This window comes from Conger conger, chromosome 18 (assembly GCF_963514075.1).
Source record: "Conger conger chromosome 18, fConCon1.1, whole genome shotgun sequence".
Taxonomy (NCBI): Eukaryota; Metazoa; Chordata; class Actinopteri; order Anguilliformes; family Congridae; genus Conger; species Conger conger.
The window spans coordinates 24,473,064-24,496,179 of NC_083777.1; the positions used below are offsets into that span (position 1 = coordinate 24,473,064).

The 23,116-nt window shown below is 42.4% G+C and overlaps 2 protein-coding genes across 3 annotated transcripts in view; both read left to right on the forward strand.

Annotated features, from left to right (window-relative positions):
• The window catches only part of atp6v1ba (ATPase, H+ transporting, lysosomal, V1 subunit B, member a), a 43,243-nt gene extending 38,908 nt beyond the window's left edge, over positions 1-4,335 (forward strand). The window contains exons 11-14 of the mRNA XM_061228522.1: positions 126-208; positions 298-402; positions 1,020-1,149; positions 3,220-4,335. Coding sequence (XP_061084506.1) covers positions 126-208; positions 298-402; positions 1,020-1,149; positions 3,220-3,362 — 461 coding nt within the window. The 3' untranslated portion in view covers positions 3,363-4,335. The remainder of the gene's footprint in view (positions 1-125; positions 209-297; positions 403-1,019; positions 1,150-3,219) is intronic.
• A 234-nt stretch (positions 4,336-4,569) lies between these two features.
• The window catches only part of shtn1 (shootin 1), a 38,398-nt gene continuing 19,851 nt past the window's right edge, over positions 4,570-23,116 (forward strand). The window contains exons 1-7 of one of the 2 annotated variants that reach the window (XM_061228733.1): positions 4,570-4,701; positions 7,185-7,237; positions 7,880-7,940; positions 13,493-13,587; positions 19,476-19,644; positions 21,872-21,969; positions 22,688-22,769. In XM_061228733.1, the coding sequence (XP_061084717.1) occupies positions 4,662-4,701; positions 7,185-7,237; positions 7,880-7,940; positions 13,493-13,587; positions 19,476-19,644; positions 21,872-21,969; positions 22,688-22,769 (598 nt within the window). In that variant the 5' untranslated portion in view covers positions 4,570-4,661. The other variant, XM_061228732.1, reaches the window with a different exon arrangement.

The following is a 23,116-nucleotide window of genomic DNA, read 5'->3' on the forward strand; positions in this document are numbered from 1 at the left end:
GAGCATCTCTGAACAGACAATGTGTCAAACCTACAGCAGCAGAAGACCAAAGATCAATAAGTCCTTAAAACTATACCTAAAAGTTCTCACTCAGTGTATTCACATGCCTACTGCTATTTCTACAGACATCACCCATCCCATCCCTGACTTGACGGGATACATCACTGAGGGCCAGGTCTATGTGGAGCGACAGCTGCATAACAGACAGGTATGAACATTCACCTGAATGTTTTTTTTAACAGATGTGAGGCTTGGGTTCATGTAGAAATGCACAAATCTGTTCATGTTCTCTTTCAGATCTACCCTCCTATCAACGTGCTGCCCTCCCTTTCTCGACTCATGAAGTCCGCCATCGGGGAAGGGATGACTCGTAAAGATCACGCCGAAGTCTCCAACCAGCTGGTACGTGCTCCGCTCACACGTCCCTGCAGAATTTCCCGTCTCTGCTCTAGTTGGGGAATGCTGAAATGGCAGTAACACTCCAGGCTCAGGTCTGCTGGCTTTGGCACTGAAGTGATTCATTTACACCATGTCAGCGGTTTCCACAGAATCCACACTCTTTGAATCCCCCGGCTGCCAAATGAAAGGGAAACCACTCAAGTCTGACACCCTTGCAGTGTTCTTGCACTGACTCAGTAGGGAACTTAGGTCAGGTAGAAGTGACACATCCATCCCGAATGGTCCTCAAATACCAGTTTGTCTCGATTAAATTTTCCACTGGCCTGACATATTACCTCTGTAACACTAACATACAAATGAATCTGGTTAATCTGCTCTCTTTGCCTGTGATAGATTTTTCTTATTTATTTACCAAGCAACATGTGGTTGCTCTAGTGGAGTTTCACAACTGTCACAAAGTATTGGACAAGAGTTTGTCTTCCAGAGAGGCTTGAAAACCAATACAACAAAATGTTTGAGCCTGACTGGGGAAGAAATATTAAAGAAAATGAATTAAGCAAATCAGTTAAAGACATTCAGAAGGGAAAAAAAGTGCAACCCAACGGGTGGTTTCTCCGCAGTACGCCTGCTACGCCATCGGAAAAGACGTCCAGGCCATGAAGGCTGTGGTCGGAGAAGAGGCGCTCACCTCGGACGACCTGCTCTACCTGGAGTTCCTGCATAAGTTTGAGAAGAACTTCATCGCTCAAGGTAACGGGGGAGACCGGAAGTATGCGGAAATACGGTGTATATACAGTCCCCTCAAAAAGTGTTGGAACAGCACGGTCAATTCAGCTTGTGCTATACACTGAAGTTGAGTTTGAGGTCAAAAGATGTAAATTGTAAATGGTTGGCATTTATATAGCGCCTTTACCCAAAGCGCTGTACAATTGATGCTTCTCCATTCACCCATTCATACACACACTCACACACCGACGGCGATTGGCTGCCATGCAAGGCACCGACCAGCTCGTCAGGAGCATTTGGGGGTTTAGGTGTCTTGCTCCGGCCCACTTCGACACAGCCCGGGCGGGGATCGAACCGGCAACCCTCCGACTGCCAGAAGGACTGCTCTTACTGCCTGAGCCATGTCGCCCCATGTACATGAGATGACGGATCAGAGGTTTTATTTCCTGGTAGTTTTATCTAGATTTGTTAAACAAATTAGAACATACCACCTTTTGTATCAGACCACCACATTTTTAGGTGAGCAAAAGTTTAGCAACATGCGACTGACAGGTGTTTCTAAACAAAGGCTGAACTCTTGTTAATCTTTTTATCTCAACCCCAAATGTATTCAGTGTGTTGCAAAAACAAAGGAATTGGCCTTTCTGTTCCAATGCTTTTGGAGGGGATTGTATGTACATGCCTATGGTGTCATAAATAAATATTATTATTAATTATTATTGATTAATATTGAATTGTCCATTTCAGATATTGTGCAATTGACGGTACGTTGCCGGCTGCTTGTAATCCTTGTTGATCAGATCTTGACACTGCTCAAATGTGTTTAAAGTCTGGCATAGGGCAGTACTGTACAGGCATAAATGTATTCATCTGACTCAGCATTTGGCCGTATAAACTATTTAAGTTTTTCACATTTTCTGAAGTATTTATAGCTTTTCAATTGTCATATTTGCGATATCTGTTGTTTGTTTACTTCAAAAAGGCATTCAGGAAAAACAATTTCATTACTCCAAGCCTTTGTGTAACCACTTGTGGTGTTAGTCATCCCCATTGGACTAAATTTCAATGAAAATATATATTTAAAAGGTGACAATGAAAACAAAAGCTGAAATTAGCTTCAAAATGTAGTTCACTTAACTATTCATTGGGAATTCTATGTGTTGCTGATAAAGTTGATGTCAGTGAGGCCTCTTCATTAGAAACTGTAGTTAAGAGGCCGGCCTTCATAGATATCATGTTTGTACTGTCAGAGCACTTCTAAACACAGGCTGACACGCACTTGAAATGGCAAGAGTGGGATTTCGAATACTTTGTTGTTTACATTTGCTTGCAAATTGCAGAGATATCTTGGTTACGATGCGGTTCAAAGACCATGCGCCAATTTAAACAAATCTCACCGCAAAACTTCAAATAGGTCAACCTACATTTCATTATAAGTGGTAGCATCTTAAACTGACTGTCATCAGTATGGCAGGCAGCAAACATATGTTTGTACAGGCTTGAGTGTGATAGTGTGCCACAGGAGAGATTTGAGTGTATAAGTCGGCCTGTAGTGTCGTGGTTAAGGTAAATGACTGGTAAAGTATTTTGATTCCTCACTTGGGTTTCTGCTGACGTGACTCTGCAGGGAAACCAGCAGAAACCTCTCCTCAATGTCTGCGTATATATACTGGAGTTGCTATTTCTAGTTTCGACTTATTTTAATCAACCTATAACTATTTTTGATAGCGAAGACCATCCAGCAACTTCTACTAAAACACAGCTCATTTCTCACTTGCAGGCACAAAAAAAATGTCCAGGCCATTTTATTGATTTCTGTCTATTATGAACGGGGCACCAAAGAGTAGATGGAAAAGCCATCTGTGCAGTTCAGAACACGTGGCCCGCCCTCCTGTTGGAATCAGTCTTATACCTGGTTAAAAATGATGATGTGCAATGTATGAGCCACTGAATCTTACAGCACACTCACTTCACGGTGCGACTCCGTTTAACTCCATTTAACAGCTGTTGTTTGGTTTTGCGGGTTGTGTCACACGGAAGGAGGTTTGTTCTGTGGAGAGCACTGTGATAACTGTTGCTCTTGTGCAATTCCAGGTCCCTATGACAACAGGACTGTGTATGAAACCCTGGACATCGGCTGGCAGCTTCTCCGAATCTTCCCCAAAGAAATGCTGAAACGAATCCCGCAGAGCACCCTGGCCGAGTTCTACCCAAGGGAGTCCACCGCCCGCCACTGAGGCATGCTGGGAGCCGGCCAACCACCCAATGGGGCTCCCCCTGTTAGGGAACAGAGCAATATCCTCTGTCCATTCCCTCTGTAGATGTACTGTATCGTGTCCTGTTTCAAAGATAGTGCGTGGGGTTAGCCACCATTGTGTGTGTGTGTGTGTGACATGATATTTTTCAGGTTGTAAACTTTACCTTTAAACCACCGGACAATCCTGATAACTTTATTGAGGTATTATTTGAATGCTGGAGGGAACTTTCATTGTCCCCCACCAAATAAATGTGCAATTTTAAAGGGAATTAATATATATATTTTCACTTCTTCTGCTTTGATGGATAATGTCCTGCTGATTTAAATTTAAATGTTTTATGCAACATTTAGGTTTTTTTTTTGTTCTTTTGTTTTGCTCATACCACCCACAATTCGTACACACAAATAATGCATACTTTAAAAAATCGAAAGCATGTATTGTTTTGCTAAAGTACTATTATAATGTTCCACAAGGTCTGTTTTGAGAAATTACTGCCGTCCATTGCTTTCATATTTAAGTTGGAAAAATAGCAATCTTCGAGATTGAAAAGCAACTAAAGTATTTCCATTACCTTCTATGTAAAATCGGATAATTTGTTCTTTTTTAATATATATAAAGAATAAGCAAAAAGGACTATTGTAGTATTTAACAGATTACATGGAACATAGAAGGAATTGCATTTTGTGAGCAGTGTGTTGTGGCGGAATTGCGGCTGTTGTGTGTTGCCGTTATTTTGTCTTTAACCTCATCTCTTTTGACTGTTGTTGCTGGAAACCAATGTGTGTGTGTGTTTAGACGTAATTAAGAAATGTTTACAATACGTGTTATAGTTTATCTAGTGTGTGTTGTAAACTCATTACTAAGCATTCCTCTGTGTCCTCGCTAATTTTGTCATTCCGTCTACCTATGTTGATTCAGTTCATTGTCCCTTAATAAAATTTGATTTACTGTAGACTAGTTCCCCTGCTTACGCTTATTCAGTAAAGAAAGAAACATTACACTGCGTGTTTCGAAGGGACAGCCTCATACGATTGCATCGAATGTGCAATAGTTGTAGCGTTTGTCTTCAGTTCTGATGTCGGTCTACATATAAGCTGTCCTGGCACGCACAAGACAAATGGCAAAACTTTTCTAATGCTACATTAAAGGTCAACATAATTTATCTACCGTTCCATTAGTGAGAATTGAAAACTTTATTGAAATTTGTCCTTTGAATATTCGTAATTGTTGCGCCCAAGTTCAGAGCTAAACAAACGGTTTATCTGGAATTGCCGTTTAATGACAGCCACTGCGCCTCTCCCAACAGAGGTGCACACAGGTGAGTCAAAGTTTCACTTCCTGTTACGGTCGGGTGGCATTAATAGTTGGCAGAGCTTTTTATTTGAAATGGCGAGAGTCGAAGAATCAAAACAAATGGAAATCATTACAGAGTTATCTAAACAAGGTAAGAATCTGTTCTTCACGTTTCACCACAAGATTTGTTGAGAAATTAGTTAATGAAGTTAAATCGCATGACCCTTCCCACCACTCCGCTACTAAACTTTGAGCGCCACGAATAAAAAGCGTTTTTGTATTTCATGTTTAAACTGTAGGCTACGACTTGAAATGCACAGTAAAATGTGAACTTTATTGCCATGATAATTATGTGTGGGTGTGATGTGATAAACCACGCGCTTTAAAAACCTATGTGAATAAAACTACAAGTGAGGGATTCTTCGTCTTGTTAAAGATGAAAATGCACAATATGCTGTCTCGGAAATCACAGCGGTTTTCCAAACCACATAGTATGAATGTCTGTGAACGTGGGTCGCCGTTTCGGACGTTATCCCTTTGATAATATAGTATAGGAATGCTCACGTTTTGAAGACTCGGTGGTCGTGCTGTAGCCTACGAAGACTGGAAAACTAGTGTAGCCTATCTCGGTCCGGATCTGACAAAAACCGATTGCTTTGTGAATTGCTACCACTATATGACGTCGAGCATCTCCAGTTTAAAACGTTAATCGTGTGATGCTAGTGGCAGTGCAAATAAAATGACAATAGCTACTTTTAATGGTGGTGCAGATAGTATTTTAATTTTTGGTTTCAACAGTTCGAGCAACGGTAAAGTTCAGTGTTTTACCCACGGAGAAGGTACTTGACCCTCAGCAAAGAAAGTGCCTTGCTACATTAAAGCATCTGAATTCAGAATCATGGCGTCTACTAGGCAGGCGCCACTAATCAAGTGACTTTAAAAATTACAATTTATGTTTACTGCCTCAGCAGATACAATAGAATGCTAAATGGGTTCAGTATTACTACTATTACTGCTGCTGCAAGTAGCTACTAAACTAGTCATAACAATAATAATCATAGCTGCAAGCTGCACTGCAGGCTGTCTTTAACAAGGCCGAGCTAGTTTGCCTTCCATAAGTGGCTTTGGCAACCGCAAGAGTATCCTTTTGGGCACAGTTCGTATTATAATTTAGAACTGAACTGTTTGTTTGTTTGTGAGTTTCTCTTATTAGAGATTAAAATAACTACAACAGCTGAAACACCTGGCCAAGAAATAACATGAAACAGTCCTAAGACTTAATAACAGACTAAATATTAAGGCAAAGGAGAGCAGGTGTTTGCCAAGCTCTCAAAGCCCAGTCCCTTTTGGAGAAAACGGCATTTCACTCATTTAACAGATGCTCAAATCCAGGGTGACTTGCAGTGTAAGAGAACACAAGTGCATCCACACTAGCCATATGAAATGTATAACCCGAATAATATTCCATCTAGAGGGGTAAGTAAATCCAGCTTGCCAGCTTGACCTGCTTGAAAATTGAGCTGGACAATCTGGGTATGAGCTGGTCAACCAGCATGGCCAAGCTGGTCATGAAGCTGGTATATCTGAGTATCAGCTGGTCAACGAGAGCTGGTAGCTTGTCTGAGCTGCTTTAGGTAAAAAAAACATTGATATCTTATTATGTGGTAGCCAGAACAGCTCACAATACTCATTACATTACATTAGTGGCATTTGGCAGACGCTCTTATCCAGAGCGACGTACAGTTGATTTGACTTAAGCAGGAGCAATCCTCCCCTGGAGCAATGCAGGGTTAAGGGCCTTGCTCAAGGGCCCAACGGCTGTGCGGATCTTATTTTGGCTACACCTGGATTAGAACCACCGACCTTGCGGGTCCCAGTCATTTACCTTAACCACTACGCTACAGGCCGCCCCAAGACATTATAAGACATTATATGACTTAATGTCTTTAAGTTATAATCTCCATTCATTTGTGCTGAATATGTAATGTTTGAACCCTAATATGACAAGCTAGGTCTGCTGGGCTTTTTTACTGTTCCAGTACAATGCCTTGATTCTGATTGACTTCAATCGACATCTATTGCCAAGGATTTTCATTGAACATATTTTACTCCTCCCATTAAAGGATCCTGTCGTATTTTCATTACTCACATGCAGAGCATTACATTTATGTGTTATTGTGTATGATACCTCCAAGTTTATGTCCATTCCCTAACTCTGAGTCAAAATAGGAAACAGAAATCATAACTTATGCAGCAGGGTTTCCTCAGTGAGTATTACTCCACTGCACTATTTTTAACGCTGTTGTGAGACATTGTCATGAGCGACTTCCTCCTAGGTGTGCCCCGCTTTTGCTTGGAATTTTCTGATGTAAAATATGTTCCACAGTGAAGTTCTGCATTTAGATATGCAGAATACATTTCTTTCTTTCTTTTTCTCGAGAATGCATGTCGGGTGTGCTCTCTTTTAGTAAAGAGTCACTGTGAACATGAATGTCTGTGTTTCGACAGCCGTCCAGGAATACGAGGAGCTTCAAGAGGAACGTGACAGAACCAACATGAAGGTCAGTGCTCACGGGCATTTCATTGCAACATATTCCATTGATTACATTAGAGAAGTTATTATGATTTTTGTGTTTTAGAAGACAGGTTTTACTGGCATGGGCTCTTTTATATTATGCTAATGAAACAAGCCGACACTTGTCATCTCACTTGTAAGCCAGCTTTACTCATAAACAAATGTTTGACGGTGCAGTTAATGATATAATGATACCGACACCAGATTGGGCCCATGGTCCAGATCGGACACCAGATTGGGCCTATTCGATTGTACTGAACGCTGATAAAATATGTTGTATCAACAAAATACAAATGTTCTTAGGCACATCTAGTTTTAAACATCCCAAGTGCATGCATTCTGTTTCTAGATTCTAGGGGCATAATTTAATCCAATAATTAATTGGTTTCTAAAATTTCCAGAATTACCTTTTCCAAAATATAAATCTTTTTAAATTCTTAGTTGTTCTCCATCCTGTTGTTACCTACATATGATGCCATGACAAACTGGCAGCTTACTTTGAGTTATTTTTCAGGGCAGTCATTGTTGCCATGCAGGTCAACCCTTGTGAAGGAAAACGAACCACCTTTTTATGACTGAAATTAAAAAGCAGAAATGATAAAATTGCTTTTTCATTGTGCCATTACAGTGTGAAAGACTACAAAAAGAACGAGATAATGCCTTGAAGAAAATAAAGGAATTCCAGAGAGGTCAGTGCCTTGACAATATAGTTTTCTCTGATATTGTGTTTCCCATCCCTCCTTGTTAAATGGAGACTGTACAGCACAGCACAGATGGGTGACCCAGTCATGTGTGCAGTTTCCTTGTGATTTTTAAATAATAGTTTACCTGGAAAAATAAACAAGGGTGTCTTTGAATCTGGAATGAACTTTGAACTGCATGTTCTGTGTCAGATAACAGCCTTGCCCCTGTATACACGCCACACCCACGGTGAATGATGCAGGCCTATTCTCCTTTGTTAGCATGGGGCCTGGTTTCTACTGTATACATTTTGCACGTCTCCTCTCCTGTGCTGATAGTTTGTATGTACAAACAGTGATGTAAATATATGTGCGTTATGTAACATATACAGTTATGTAAATAAACACTAGACTCTTATTTGTATGTTGCAGATGTTAGATTAGCTATTGTGTGTTCTCAAAAACATTGCTGACATAAAAAGTCATAAAGAATGTGTGTGTGTTGATTATAGAGAACTCTTGGTCGACAAAGAGGTCGAAAAGGTAATAAATACTGAGTGTAGTTGTGACTGGACTGTTAGTTCAGAGTGAGGTGTGATTCCAGTTGTTTCTCAAAGGACACAGCCTCAGTCTCTGAAGAAAAGGAAGCGTTCTAGCACGTTCGAGTTCAACTTAAACTGCTCTGAGCTCTGCCAATGAATACATGCACAGCTATCCGTGTCATTGGAATGCATACTTTTCTCTGTGTTATTGTGCACGAGACGGTGCTGTTACTTTTGATTCGTTTTTCTGTTTCTTCAGAACCTTGCTGATTTCAGGTGGACCCAACATGCAGTTGTATACTTATTTTTTTTCCAGTTATTTCAATGGATCCAAAGTTGATTAGATGCTTCTTTTGATTGCTCACATTTTGCATTTGTAATAATAACACATCTGTTCATTGTATTTTAAGGAGTGTAATATACAGTGTGTGTTATGGCTTATGCCACTTCCAGGTTCATATTCTGTTCAGTTCACATTTAGTACTATGTGCTATATATACACACTTTTTTTCTGGTCTGTCTGAAGATCCTATGTAATCCTAACATTGAAATAATTTCCTAATCAAAAAATATAAAACCCATAGCAAATCGGGCTTTGTTTTTTGTTATGCTTATGGAAAATTGTAGGTCATGTGATTTCATTTGGTTCCTCCTGACTGCTCAGGGCAACCAATGTGCATTGCTATTTGTATTTGTTGCTCATACTGGAGTAATTATAGCAGTAGTTCTATACTGCCTTTACATCAGAAATAATAATGTCTCATGTCTGCGGTACATTACAAGTGCAGTGAATTTACATTATAGGTTTCTTGCATGATATTTCAGCATCACTATGCAGAACATTGTGATAATTCTCGGACAGGAAGGATTATCACCTGATGACCCTGTCTCTAGACTCTAAACACTTTACACAACCTATAGCTCTGAAAGTATTGTTTATTTGTCTCCCTCACTGTGTATTACTAACAAATGTTTTTAATCTAGCCCTTAACTTTGCGACACAACATAAACCTTACAGTCAGCCTGAAAAGAAATGCATTGCATTTAAAAGAATTGCCTTTAATCTTCTTATTTTCAGAAGTGTAACAATGTCTGGCTGCAGTCATAAAATACTTTTTTTAAATTATATATATATATAAAAAAAAGGCAATTATTTGATGAAGTGGAACGCAGGATTTGTGTCTGAATAAACTTGGCCTTTGCTCAGCACCCATTTGTTCTTCAGCCATAAACACATATTGTGCGAGACTTCCACTTTAATAGGAGCTGCCATTCGATGCCAGGCAGCTGCATATTAGGACCTATTACGTGATTTCATAGCTCTTGGAAAATTGCTTCTATTCACAGCAAACGGCGGGGGGAGAAAAGCTTCAGCACACAATCATGTCTTTTCAATTGGCGATGGCAAGGTTGATGACAACATGACCATTGTGTTATAATGATAACACCACAAAGGCATCTGCCCTCTCCATCAAGGCCCGAGCGCTGCGGCAGATACAATTTAATTCACTGCTCCACCGGCAGTGCTGATACCATTATGCGGCACGTCTGCACAGGGGTAATCACTGTCTTCCACGGGGGTGGGGGGGACGCTGCCTCTGGATGGACTGATGGGGAGGCCCAAACTTACAATTAAGACTGCCAATTCTGACGTGCCGCGGCCCCCACTCGCACACGTCCGTACACTTTTCACTTCCAGCCCTGTTTATTTACCATGCCTACCAGTAATTACAATTAACATGTCATTTAGTTCAAGGCGTCCTGCTCTTTTTGAGTGCACGGGGCAGTACTGCGGCCCTGAAAGGGGGGTGGGGGGTGGGGGGGGGGGTGGTGTGTGCTGCTGGCTGTTAAGTGCTATTTAATGACTGATGGGAGGGGGGGGGGGGGGTGCAGAAGGAACTTTGATATCGCGAGCATCGACGTTCATCAACTTTTAATTAGGTGTCATTCGTAGGGAAAGGCTTGTCACTACGGCGTTAATTCCTGTTTTCCCCCCCTCGACCACAATGGCTAATTAGTTAAGTGGCAGTCAGGCCGTTCTACTTGCCTCTGGTTTGTGATTAAGGCAGGAAATAATGTCAAGGTTTAGAGCGTTTAGTGTGTCTTTCCGAATTTAACAAGATTCTTTTTTCCATGAGCCTCGGATTTGTAAAACAAGATTATGCATTTCATTATTTAATTGGGATTGTACTTTGGGACCTGTGTCACTTTGAAATGCTTTACAAGAATTCTCAATGACGATAATCATAATTTTTCCAGTGGAAGATTTTTTTTTGGGTGCCAAAAGCCTGTTTTATAGCAGTAGACCCACTTACAGGTATTACAGGATATTTTCTTTACTTTACACAGAACCTCCTGGACAGAAATAAGTGAATAAGCACCTTACGACTAAACCCCTCCTTTCCAAAAAGTATTAGGTTTTAGTGGACTGGCAGACATATTTTCATAGCTATCCTGGGAAAAGAAGACATAGAAATAGACATTTAGCCTCATGCCTGTAGTTTTTCGTTTCTCGTGTGCACTCAAGGGGACAGTGGACAATACAATGTCTGGCATTATGGAAAATAAATATAGAATTTCATATTTGATTCAGTTTCAAATGCAGGGAAGTTTAAGGGAAGTTTATTTATCTTTGAAAATAGTTAAGAAAACTACTCTGGCTAGAATGAGGTTTTAGGGTTCAACTTCAGGTTCGGTGAGGATTTGGGCTTGCATATCTTATGTCACCATTTTGGCACTTTTTGGCAGTGACTGGTATTAACTGTAAATTTTGATTAGACTCGTGGTGCTGGTTTTATGGTTTTTCGTTTTTATTGTTTGTTTAACCAGATTGTGTTTCAAGTTTTTCTACATCTTATTCCAAAATCACCTTGATGTTTTGTGGTTTTTGTTTGAAAATTTCATTTTTTGGTTTGCTGCCTGGCTGAATCTGGAGACTGGTGATAAGAGGTATGGTTTTCTGCTTGTCTTGTGTTTTTGTGTGCATGAAGGTCCTTAACTGCAGGAGTGTCCTCCTGCTTTCAGTGCTTTGAAGAGGACCTCCTCAAAGTCTGTGTTTTGTGTGCTGATTCTGGTGAATCTCAGTTCACCAGACTTTTGAATGTGTGTTTTGGTCATTTTGGTGGAGGGAAAGTCAATTTCACTGCTCGTTCAATTGTGTGTGCTTCTTTCTCAATGAAGCGGTGGAAGCCCTAAGTCCATGTCCCCCATATGTCATATAAATATCTTACCAAATCTGTCCCCTCCCACTCAGTCGGGTAGATATTTGTATAACATAAGATATTTCCATAATATAATTTGTATAATGATATTTGTAAACTTCTTCCCCGTGACTGTGCCTCGAGTTTGTGGGTTGAATTCCTTGTTGAATTCGAGGCAATTGTGGAGGAATTCGAAATTGATTGATGGTAAATATAATATAATATAATATATTTTTTGAAATGAAAGTAGTTGTGCAGTTGGAATTCATTCAGCCTTTATGGAGCAGTAATTTTCTGAGCATCCCTGAAGTAATTGTTGGCTTTTGTAGTGCCTAAAAATCAATAAACTCTCACTTGACGCAGTTCAACCATTGCTCTTTTATTTATCAACGGCAAAATAATGAAAGAAACTCTTTGGTCCGAGGTTTGTAAAGACCATTTGAAACAGTACCCAGTTAAAATTACAGGACAGCTGAGTTACACAATTCCCGTTTATTAACCTATCACCTGTTATTCGTGTGGTGCTTCCATTATAAGACCTGCATACCTATTACTGTGTTGTGTTCAAGGACGCCAAGAAACAACATAAAGTATCACCTTCACGAACACAGATGTGTAATTACTGGCAGAAATTTCGAAAATGATAAACAGTGGAACAGGAAATAAATGAACAGACAAACTGGATGGCTCTACTGTACCTAGCAATGGGAGAATTAGGTTTTATCAACATCCTGGGTGGAGCTACAACGAGCTGACCAATCACCGATTTGTTTGGAGGCAATTAAATGTTTTTTTTAGAGCAAAATGATTTCATTTGTGTCATTTTTGTAAATTTTGAAGCGAAGGCATTCTTGCTGCTGTGGCAGAGCAAAGCTTCATGCGTATGACTGCATGCTTCGGTCAGTAGAACGTTTCACGAAACGTGCGACAAGGGAAACACGTTTCTCAGAGAAATGTACAAATGGCACCGTCACTGTGCGTAATGAAGGAACATGTAGAGTGGCCTTGTGATTCTCAGCAGGCCTGTCGGGCCTGAGGTGTGGGTCCCACCGAGCTGCCTCTCGAAAAGGGCCTTTCAGAAGACCGTGGTCGACCCCCGAGCTTTGGCTGAGGCTTGGGCACCTCCAAACCGCCATTTCGGTTAACCGGTGGCCTTCTAGAAAGTGCCATGTGGCTGTGGAGTGGAGAGGGCAGTGGGGGGTTTTACCCTGCCTGGGAGGACCTCAGCACCGCGGACAGCAGCCGCCGGGCTGCAGGGAGCGCTGAGGCTGATTGGTGGTCAGCCCAGCCTGTGCTTGACCCATTGTGTGACGTAAGGGCCTGCTTGGCCTTCGTCTCTGGGGGAAATTTGTGAAGGCAAATTGAGGGGTTGAGTTCATAAATCTAGCCTTGACAAATTCTCGGTTCATTCACGATTTGTCAACATTTTATTTTGTTTTCTGTTTTGGCTTTTGTTGCTCCAGTTAAAGCGGCCTGACTCTTGTCACGACCTCGGATGACTCGGATTGCCTGCAGAACTGCTGCTCGCTGGATGCTTTTCGCGCACCATTCCCTGCAAACTTTAGAGACTGTTCGGTGTCTCAATCATTCAATCTCAATCACGGTCAAAGTCACTTAGATTACATTTCTTCCCCTTTATGACATTTGGTCTGAAAAACAGCTGAACCACAACTGCATGCTTTTATGTATTTAGTTGGCTGATTAACATTTGCATTAACAAACTGGTGTATATGTCTGCCTACTAAACTGATCACTGAGTGTATATGTGTGATCTGTCATGAGGGCGCTCTCTGAATTGAAAACTTTCTCTTGTTTCTAGTCTCTCAGATGGTTATCCAGGAAGTCCACGGCATCCAGGAGAGCCTGGAGATCGAGAGGTCCTGCAGAGAGACCGCGGAGACTCTGGCTTCTAATGTGCGTGAGAGCTTTTTAATGACACTGGGCTCTTACTTCTGCCGTTTCATGCGCCGTCTCGATTGTTCCTGCTCGGAGAAATCTGTATTTCCATTAGGAAATGACACCTCAGGAGGCTCCCTGCGATTGTGAAATTAATTACTACTGCATACAGTACTGCTTGACTACATCTACTGCTTCTAAACATAATAGCAATGATAAGAAGTTGATAATAGTCAGTAAACTTCAGGTACTTGGGTATTGGTATGACGGCCATGACATGTTATTTAGCTGACACATTTATCCAAAGTGACTTTAGTTCATTAGACTAAGCAGGGTCCCCTCTGGGACAATGTGGGGTTGAGGGCCTGGCTCAAAGGCCCAACAGCTGTGCAGATGTTATTGTGGCTACTGTGGGATTGTACCACCAACCTTGCAGGTCCCAGTCTTGTAGCTTAACCACTACGCTACAGTTGGCCCGAGACTTCTATTCAAATATAATAGGTCAGTTTTGACAATTTACAGGTTCAGAACACCTATGTAGAGAATGTGATGGGAGTCATTATAAGAGGGGTATGTAACACATCCCTGCACCTTTTGTAAGTGTGGAGAGTAACTGAAAAATTGTACCATTTTTAACATGCACGTTTTATCCCAGCCTAAATGAATACATTGGATTTTTTGGATGTGGTGGAAGTCATGAAATATTTCAAGGTTGGTTTATTTATTTGAACATCTTGCAAATACACCTGTAGCTCTTGAAAAACAGTGACTTTGACATGGGTTATTTAAAGGTCGAATATTTCAAGGTTGTTGAGAGTAATATGCTGTACATTGTGTTGCATTAAATGTAACCAAATAGGTGGTGTGTCTCTTTGTGCAAGTGTGTATGGATGTACTGCATCAGTACAGTGTGTGTCTCCGTGTGTGTCTGTGTGTGTGGGCCTTCATCCCTGAACCTACAAATGAGTTTTTCACAAGCCTGTGTAATTGGTGCATTTCTGCTCTGATTCAAAGCGGTCGGACTAGCGGAGTGATTTCTCTGCCCACAGCGCTTGTAAGCAGTTGTAATCACAATCATCAGCGATTATCAACAGCTCTTGGGCAGGAGCGCCCGCCTTTCCCACCTGCTGTATGGTGGGCCGGGCTGAGGCAGGGCCCCCCGAGACTCCCTCCCGTCCCCCTCCAAACTTCCCCTCGGCCCTCATCAGCGCAGTCCCCGCCATTAGCCCAGCTGCGCTTACTCACACCCAACGCAACCGCCACTTGGTTTTGGGTAACCATGGCGATATTTAAAATTGTGCCCATCCTATATTACATGAGGAAAGTCAGGTGTCAGTTGGTCAAACTGGGGGTTTTGTTTTTCTTCTGATGTCACGGTATTTCAGTGCAAGCCTTCCGCGTGTTGGATTGGATTGGCTGTGGCATTCTCTGCCTCCGCTCTGATTTGCCGTTTTTTCGGCTCTGCCAAATAGTATTTCAGCAAGCAATTTGACCAGAATGCCCTCCTGAGCAAGACTGTCTGTAAATGTTTTCACTTCAACTGACACGGGCACGTGACTGTGAGTTACTATACAGGCAGGCTTTAAGCTGCTTAGCTTGGTATTACCTGACTGGTGTTTACTGTTGGTCCATTTGCAAAAAGTGATTACAGTTTAATGCTTCATCAGCCATTAGGTCACTGTGATTGTATGGGACACAAAGAATATAATCAGACCACCGGCTTAATTAAGAAACCTGGATTCACAGTGTGACTCAATGGTGGACCAATGAAAGAGATACGGAGGGTAGTTATCAATAATTTCTTTAGCAGTACTGCACTTCAGATGAGATATTAATTCATTTCATCTCAGATTGAGTTTTTATGTTTTTATTTTCCACCATTTTGCCTCCTGATTTGGAGGGCCCATCTGCAGCCGTAGGCTGTTCCAGGTGCTGCATCATTGCCTCGCTTTGGTACGGCATGGTCAAACGCACACCAAAGAAGTACAGTCAGTCGATCCCTTCCCATAACGCATTAGTCCTTAGTCCTCCATCCTGATTTCCCCCGCCCCTCCTTCTGATATCCCTATCCTTGTCTATCCCCCCCCAAACAAAATGTAAATGTAAATTATCTCTGCCAGAAGACCACCTCAGCCAGCCAAACTAGGCCTTGTTAGGAATACCCTGCTGCTCTAACGTTTCACTCCCTTCACTGTCAAATTGCAGTTAGGAACACCTCAGGCGACCAGAGTACTTTAGTTTTTGTTAGAGTGGCCCAGATGTAAAACTTTTGAGTAACCACGTATGAGAAAATATTAAGAATGGTGGAAGGAGCGGAGTCTGTACGGTAAAGGAAAGCGGTTGATAACTACTTGTCAGACTACAAAGAGAGCGAGAACAAACGAAGGGAAAGAGAACCGCATTACAGCATAAAGAGGAGCCTCCAGACGGACATGTAAAATGGCCGCTGCAGCCGTGCGGACCATCCTTCCTTCTCCGCATTCCTCTGCCTCGGGCTCGCATGAAAGGATTCTCGTTGTCACGGGGACAAACAGCGAAGCTGCAAACGGCTGCCTTTGTTACGGTGTTAGATTGCTAGATTTATATTTGTGCTTGAATTCCCTTGGATTATATGAGTTCAGATGTCTAAATGGTCTTTTATTCCCATTTAAGTTGAGCACGGCACGATGGCATTATAAAGCCCAGTGTCTTAACAGTGTGTGACACAGCAGTCAGAATTTATGCCGATACAATGGATATATGTGGTAGAGATTATGAAATGTCTGAAGTAAGATGTCGCCATTTTTGTTTGGCATCTTTGTTTCTTTTTTAGGCTGTTCCACAGGACCCAAAACCATGACAATTATTATTTGAATAGCAGCTAAATTATGGTCATATGACCCTCAGGTCTTTTTTTCTTTTTACCTTTTTACTCAGGTTTTTTTTAACGAACTTAAGGAACTATTAATGCAACTGAGGGACTGACAAAACATGCTTGATACGTTTTTTACATTTATATTCAAAAGAGCGTCATCAAAAGCCCTTCACAGCATTAGAAAAGCATTCATGCATGTCCTTGGATCTGATTTTGTATTAATGTGCATTAAAATGGTAAGTAATTTTCTCTTTTTACCTTTCCCTACATTGAGTAGTCAAATCAGGACAATTAATTATATAATATCCTCAGTGTGATGGTAGCAACTTCATGACCATTGTCCATTGGAAGAAGTGAGTCCAAGATCACGTGCGCTGTCGGCTGCGGATTAAATTCATTTTTGCGTTTTTGAAGGCATGTCAGCAAAGCTGCTGGTCCATGCGCTGTATCTGCTGAATATAGTTCCCTCCCTGTACCCTGTACCCCCTAACCCAAACCCAAACCCTCACCCTCACCCTCACCCAAACCCAAACCCAAACCCAAACCCAAACCCAAACCCTAACCTAACCGTGAACCAGAATTATCTACAGCTCTGATGTATCACCATACCATCTCCACTCTCCTCACCTTCCACTGGGTACTGCCTGCCCTAGTGAATATGACCCTGTCCGGCTTTGAATGAATTCATTTTCTGGTAACATCTGCATTTCCATCCTATCTCAGTGAGGGGGAGTGGGCAGATATGGCTTTGGCTGCATCCATCCCGAATGCAATCGGCACAGCTGGAGATGATTAGTGGTTGGTATTGTACCAACACAGTCCACCCAGCAATGGCCTTTCGACCAGGGTCTCGGCACTGTCAATTGGTCTGAAGTTTTTACAAAATCTGGATTCCTGGAACATCGGAATATGTAGACCCTGTCTTTAGGCACAATAAATTAAACCCAACACCCCCCCCCCCACACACACACACACACACACACACAAATCTAAAATTCTGTGCTTCCTAAATTATAGTATTGGTTTATTGCTCATTTACATGTAAATCTGTCAAAAACATTTTGGCGGTTTAAATGGAAAAGAAGCTGTGCGATGGGAAGACGACCTTCATGTCTTATTAATTTAGTTTTGCGATTCCGACGATAGTAATTTCGCTGTCAATACCAAGGCCGATGGAATCCGTAATCAATTTTTTAAACTCCCCAACGTTTTGAATTAAAAAACAGGGCAATGAAAGAGGCCCTGTTGCCACAAGTCAAATCAAAGCGCAATCCAAAACATGACATTTTGCGCTGATGTGTGATAAAGGAGATGAAGGCCTTGACTGGGTAATGGTGACCCCTCAGGAGCGGCGTTTGCCTGCACGCTGGTGATTTCTCTCAGCGTGTAATTTCCCCCATATTCTGCCTCATCAATAGTAGATTATTATCAAAGAGTGTTTTTATCTCTGTATTATGTATTGTTGATTGCGTATGAAATGCATTACGGAAGCTGCCGTCGGAAAATGGGCCCGCTGTAATTTAACGGCATGGATGTCATTAATAAATGTTTCTTTTAACGCTCGGTTTTTCATGGCGCGCCTTCTTACCGTGAAGCCGATATGACATCAAGAAATGTGCTTCATTTACATATGGCAGCGATAGACTTTATTAGTCGTTACTTAGTGGTGTCCTCAATTAATATATATGGGCACTGTAAATTGACATTAAAAGGAGAGCTTATTTATTTATTTATTTTAACTGATTTTACATATATTTTTATTTTTATCCCACCCCCCCAAATTTTTCCACTTTCTGGAATGAACATCTGTGAAATTGCAGTAATACACTGATGTGCTGTGATTATGGACAGTACAGTAAATAGATATTTTCTTGAAAGTACTGTAATTATGTTTAAAAACAGTTGTGCTGTGTGTGATTCTCCTGCATAGTAATGGCATGTCTTAGAGTTCTGCTCTGTGTCTGTGCTATTTTCAGACGGGCTATGGTCAGCTGCTCTTTGACAAATTCTATTGTTTTTCTCTGCAAGCGTACATTTACTAACTCTTTATCACAAATAGCTGCCATCTAATTGTTGCATGTTCTCAACGTGAGTGGTGCATCAAGTGAGATTTCAGTGGTGTGTGTCTAATAAACTCTGTCCCCTTTCTCAACAGATTATATCCATAAAAAGAGTTTAAATGTTGTCACTCACAAACTGCTTTGAAGCTGCAGAGAAAGTTTACTGGGTATTTAAAATATAACATGTGGTGGCAGAGTTGGTTACTACAGTAACTTGTTGGCAGCAAGTTGCATGCTTCTCTGCTAGCCCTTGTTCTCACTAAGGACAATGAAAGCTTCTGCTAAAAAAATAAATAAAAAATAAATAAAAAAAAGTAGTCTGTCAATTGAAACACCAAATGCCTGATAATGGACTATGGAAAATGACATACGTGAATGTCCCCTTGAGGCTATACTGTTATTATTTTGAGGGTGGTTATTTTATGGGCATTTCAAGGCTCGTTTGTGTGGCCCCATTTGACTGCATTGTAAAGCAGAGTGCCGCGGTTCTCTGGGCGAAGAAAGCTACACAAAGAAAGATGTGACTAAATTATTATCATTACCTATGAACATGGTGGAGAGTTCAGAAAAATGGGTCGAAGTTTCAAGCTTCAGAAGGTTTTTTGCTTCAACTGTAAATAGATTCACACTTACCTTCACATTTAAAGTTGAACTTTATAATAAAGTACCAAATCCCTTGTGATCCGTTTCAGTATGGAACCACAGAAATTATGTTTTAAGGGGAAACAACCTTAAAACTTTGTGGACACTGTATGATTATTAATGTACATAAGTATGTTGTGCATTTTCATGTTTCTGATTATGTAAGTGGCTGTGTGGGCTCCTTATTCATTAATGATATAATTGATTAAAGTGATGAAAGAGCTAGCAGTCACTGCATCTCTCCAGGTTTAGCTTCCTTGGGTTCTTCAGTCGAGAGAGGGGTGCAGTGTAGCTTTAGAAGGTGCAATATTGTGAAGTAAATCAGTTCTGGTTCTCTCCTCTCCCTCCAGCTGAACCGTCAGAACAGGTCCCTGAAGAGGAAGAGCATGATGTACCTGTCTCATCTGGGTCCTGAGGTCATCGCCGAGATCAGCCTGGAGGACGAGGACCAGCTGGAGCCCCAGGAGAGCCGCCCGGGCACCTGCAGTTCCTCCGCTCACTGCCAGCAGGTCATCTCAGGTGGCTGCTTCTTTTACCCACAATGCACTTCACCTATTGGTGGGCTCACACACCTGGAGGGGGGCTCACACCTGTAGAGGCTCACTCCCCTGTACGGGCCTGTAGGGGTACACATACCTGTTGGGGCTCATACACCTGTAGACAGGGCCTCACACCTGTAGACAGCTCACACACCTGTCGACAGGGCCACACACCTGTACAGGCTCACACACCTGTAGACAGGGCCACACACCTGTACCGGCTCACACACCTGTAGACAGGGCCACACACCTGTAGACAGCTCTCACACCTGTACAGGCTCACACACCTGTAGACGGGGCCACACACCTGTAGACAGCTTACATACGTGTAGACGGGGTCACACACCTGAAGACAGGGCCACAAACCTGTAGACAGCTCACACACCTGTAGGGGCTCACACACCTGTAGACAGGGCCACACACCTGTAGAGAGGGCCACACACCTGTAGGGGCTCAAACACCTGTAGGGGCTCAAACACCTGTAGACGGGCTCACACACCTGTAGACAGGGCCACACACCTGTAGAGAGGGACACACACCTGTAGGGGCTCAAACACCTGTAGACAGGGCTCACACACCTGTAGGCAGGGCCACACACCTGTAGACAGGGCCACACACCTGTAGACAGCTCACACACCTGTAGGGGCTCACACACCTGTAGAGAGGGCCACACACCTGTAGACAGGGCCACACACCTGTAGAGGCTCACACACCTGTAGACAGGGCTCACACACCTGTAGGCAGGGCCACACACCTGTAGACAGGGCCACACACCTGTAGACAGGGCCACACACCTGTAGACAGCTCACACACCTGTAGGGGTTCACACACCTGTAGAGAGGGCCACACACCTGTAGACAGCTCACACACCTGTAGGGGTTCACACACCTGTAGACAGCTCTCACACCTGTAGGCAGGGCCACACACCTGTAGACAGCTCACACACCTGTAGGGGTTCACACACCTGTAGACAGCTCTCACACCTGTAGGGGTTCACACACCTGTAGACAGCTCACACACCTGTAGGGGTTCACACACCTGTAGACAGCTCTCACACCTGTAGGCAGGGCCACACACCTGTAAACAGCTCACACACCTGTAGAGGCTCACACACCTGTAGAGGCTCACACACCTGTAGAGCGGGCCACACACCTGTAGGGGCTCACACACACCTGTAGACAGGGCCACACACCTGTAGGGGCTCACACACCTGTAGACAGGGCCACACACCTGTAGAGAGGGCCACACACCTGTAGGGGCTCAAACACACCTGTAGACAGGGCCACACACCTGTAGGGGCTCACACACACCTGTAGACAGGGCCACACACCTGTAGGGGCTCACACACACCTGTAGACAGGGCCACACACCTGTAGGGGCTCACACACCTGTAGACAGGGCCACACACCTGTAGAGAGGGCCACACACCTGTAGGGGCTCAAACACCTGTAGATAGGGCCACACACCTGTAGAGAGGGCCACACACCTGTAGGGGCTCAAACACCTGTAGACAGGGCCACACACCTGTAGAGAGGGACACACACCTGTAGGGGCTCAAACACCTGTAGACAGGGCTCACACACCTGTAGGCAGGGCCACACACCTGTAGACAGGGCCACACACCTGTAGGGACTCACACAGGGCTTTATCCAGTAAAACCTGCTGAAGTCTACTACTGAAAGGAGCAAGAGCATGTCCTGTGGATCAAATAGAGGCTTTGCTTTTATTCTAAGCTTATCATTAAACAAATATGGTCAGCCTTCATTATTGAGAAACAAACCCTTTTTTGATTCAGTGTAGTTGGTTCATCTGACTGTACTATAGTACTTTCACCTGGAATATGAATTTTACTTGCAGCGCTACCTTAGGACATCAAAATTCCCGTTGTCCACGTGTATGAGCAGCTGAGAGACATATTTGTTCAGGAAATGGATTTCAGCCCAAAATCTCTCTATTAATAAAACATCTTATGTTAATAGAGAATATTTTATTTCAGTATAAAATATGAAGATGTGAGCTGTGCAAATCACCTCGGATAAGAGCTTACATTCCGTGTCTGATTAGCGAATAAATAAATGTATAAAAAAGGAAATGATAATGTTTGCTTCCTATCCGCTCATTTCAAAATCAATTTCATTCATTACGCGCTTATTTTAAATGAATTTTTGTCTGTTCCTCTTAAATTTCCATATGGAACGCGTGGGCAGAACTTCGGGAAAGACTGGCGTCATCTCTGGATGAGAAGAGGGAGCTCGTCCGTGAGTTGGAGGAGGCGAGAGAGGGACTGAGGAACACCCGGGAGGAAGTGAGTGCGTTTGTGCTTCTGTTCACGGTCGCAGTGCGGTCGCAGTGCCACGGAAACCACGATTAATCAGCGGTGCTGCCCGTCACTTGTACAGAGAACGAGGGTTAATCCAACAAGCATGGCGTAAAGGGAGCTGTACGTCAGGGTGTGCGTTCTCTATGGACTTTAACATTTAATGCACCAGCACTCAAAATAAAATCATGTGAATCTCTGCTTTTTCCCTGTGGGTTATATGGTCGGGACACGATTGAAAATAACAATAGTCTAATGATTACTAATATTTATTTTAAAAGAAAAGCCTAAATTCTTAGGGTTCCTGTCAAACATATGTCATTTATCTGCTCATGGTTTCTGAGATCCAGGGTGGATGTGTGGTTTCATGTTAAACTGAGCTGCTGTTTTCTCAGAAGCAGATACAGAAGATAATAGAAACCGGAACATTATTGGCTCTTGTGTACCACACCTTCAAATAAATCGTACCTTCTTGCTCGGACCATCTTGCTCGGGCTGAAGACTACTTTCAGTCAATGTGTTATTGTATAATTTTGTGTTCACACATACAGTACTCCATTTTAATTACTAAAAAAATCCATCAAGTACAACAAAGTGTGGAATGAGATCTGTCTGCCGCAGATTTAAAGCGGAGAATTACACAAACAAGGCCTTGTAATGAAGACAGCGGAAATGTAATACCATGTTCTCTTTTTTTTCCTCGCAGCTTCTGAAAGAAAAGCACGACAATACGGTTTTGATTGCTGAGGCCTTTCAACAAAAGAAGCTCTTGGCAAAGTACAACAGAGGTCGTGCCGTGCCTCCATGCTCCATTGTATTGAATGTACATACATGTACATAGGACTACAGAATGTGTGCCTTTTCAAAAGGGTTGTAATATAATTATATTATATGATATTATATTGGGTTATAGTATATGTTTAATAATTTATATTTAAATCATTTATAATAATTTATCCATAAGTATTTTCAATGATAAATTAAACAGAATCCCGAGAGACCTATGTGTGCTGATCAGATTGAGTGACTGGCTGTGTAGGAGTTTGTGTCCCCGACCTTGACTTTTTTTAAACATTTCTTTTCGTACATTTTCAAACAACACCTTGAAGTACGTTATAAAGCCTTTGTGATTGAA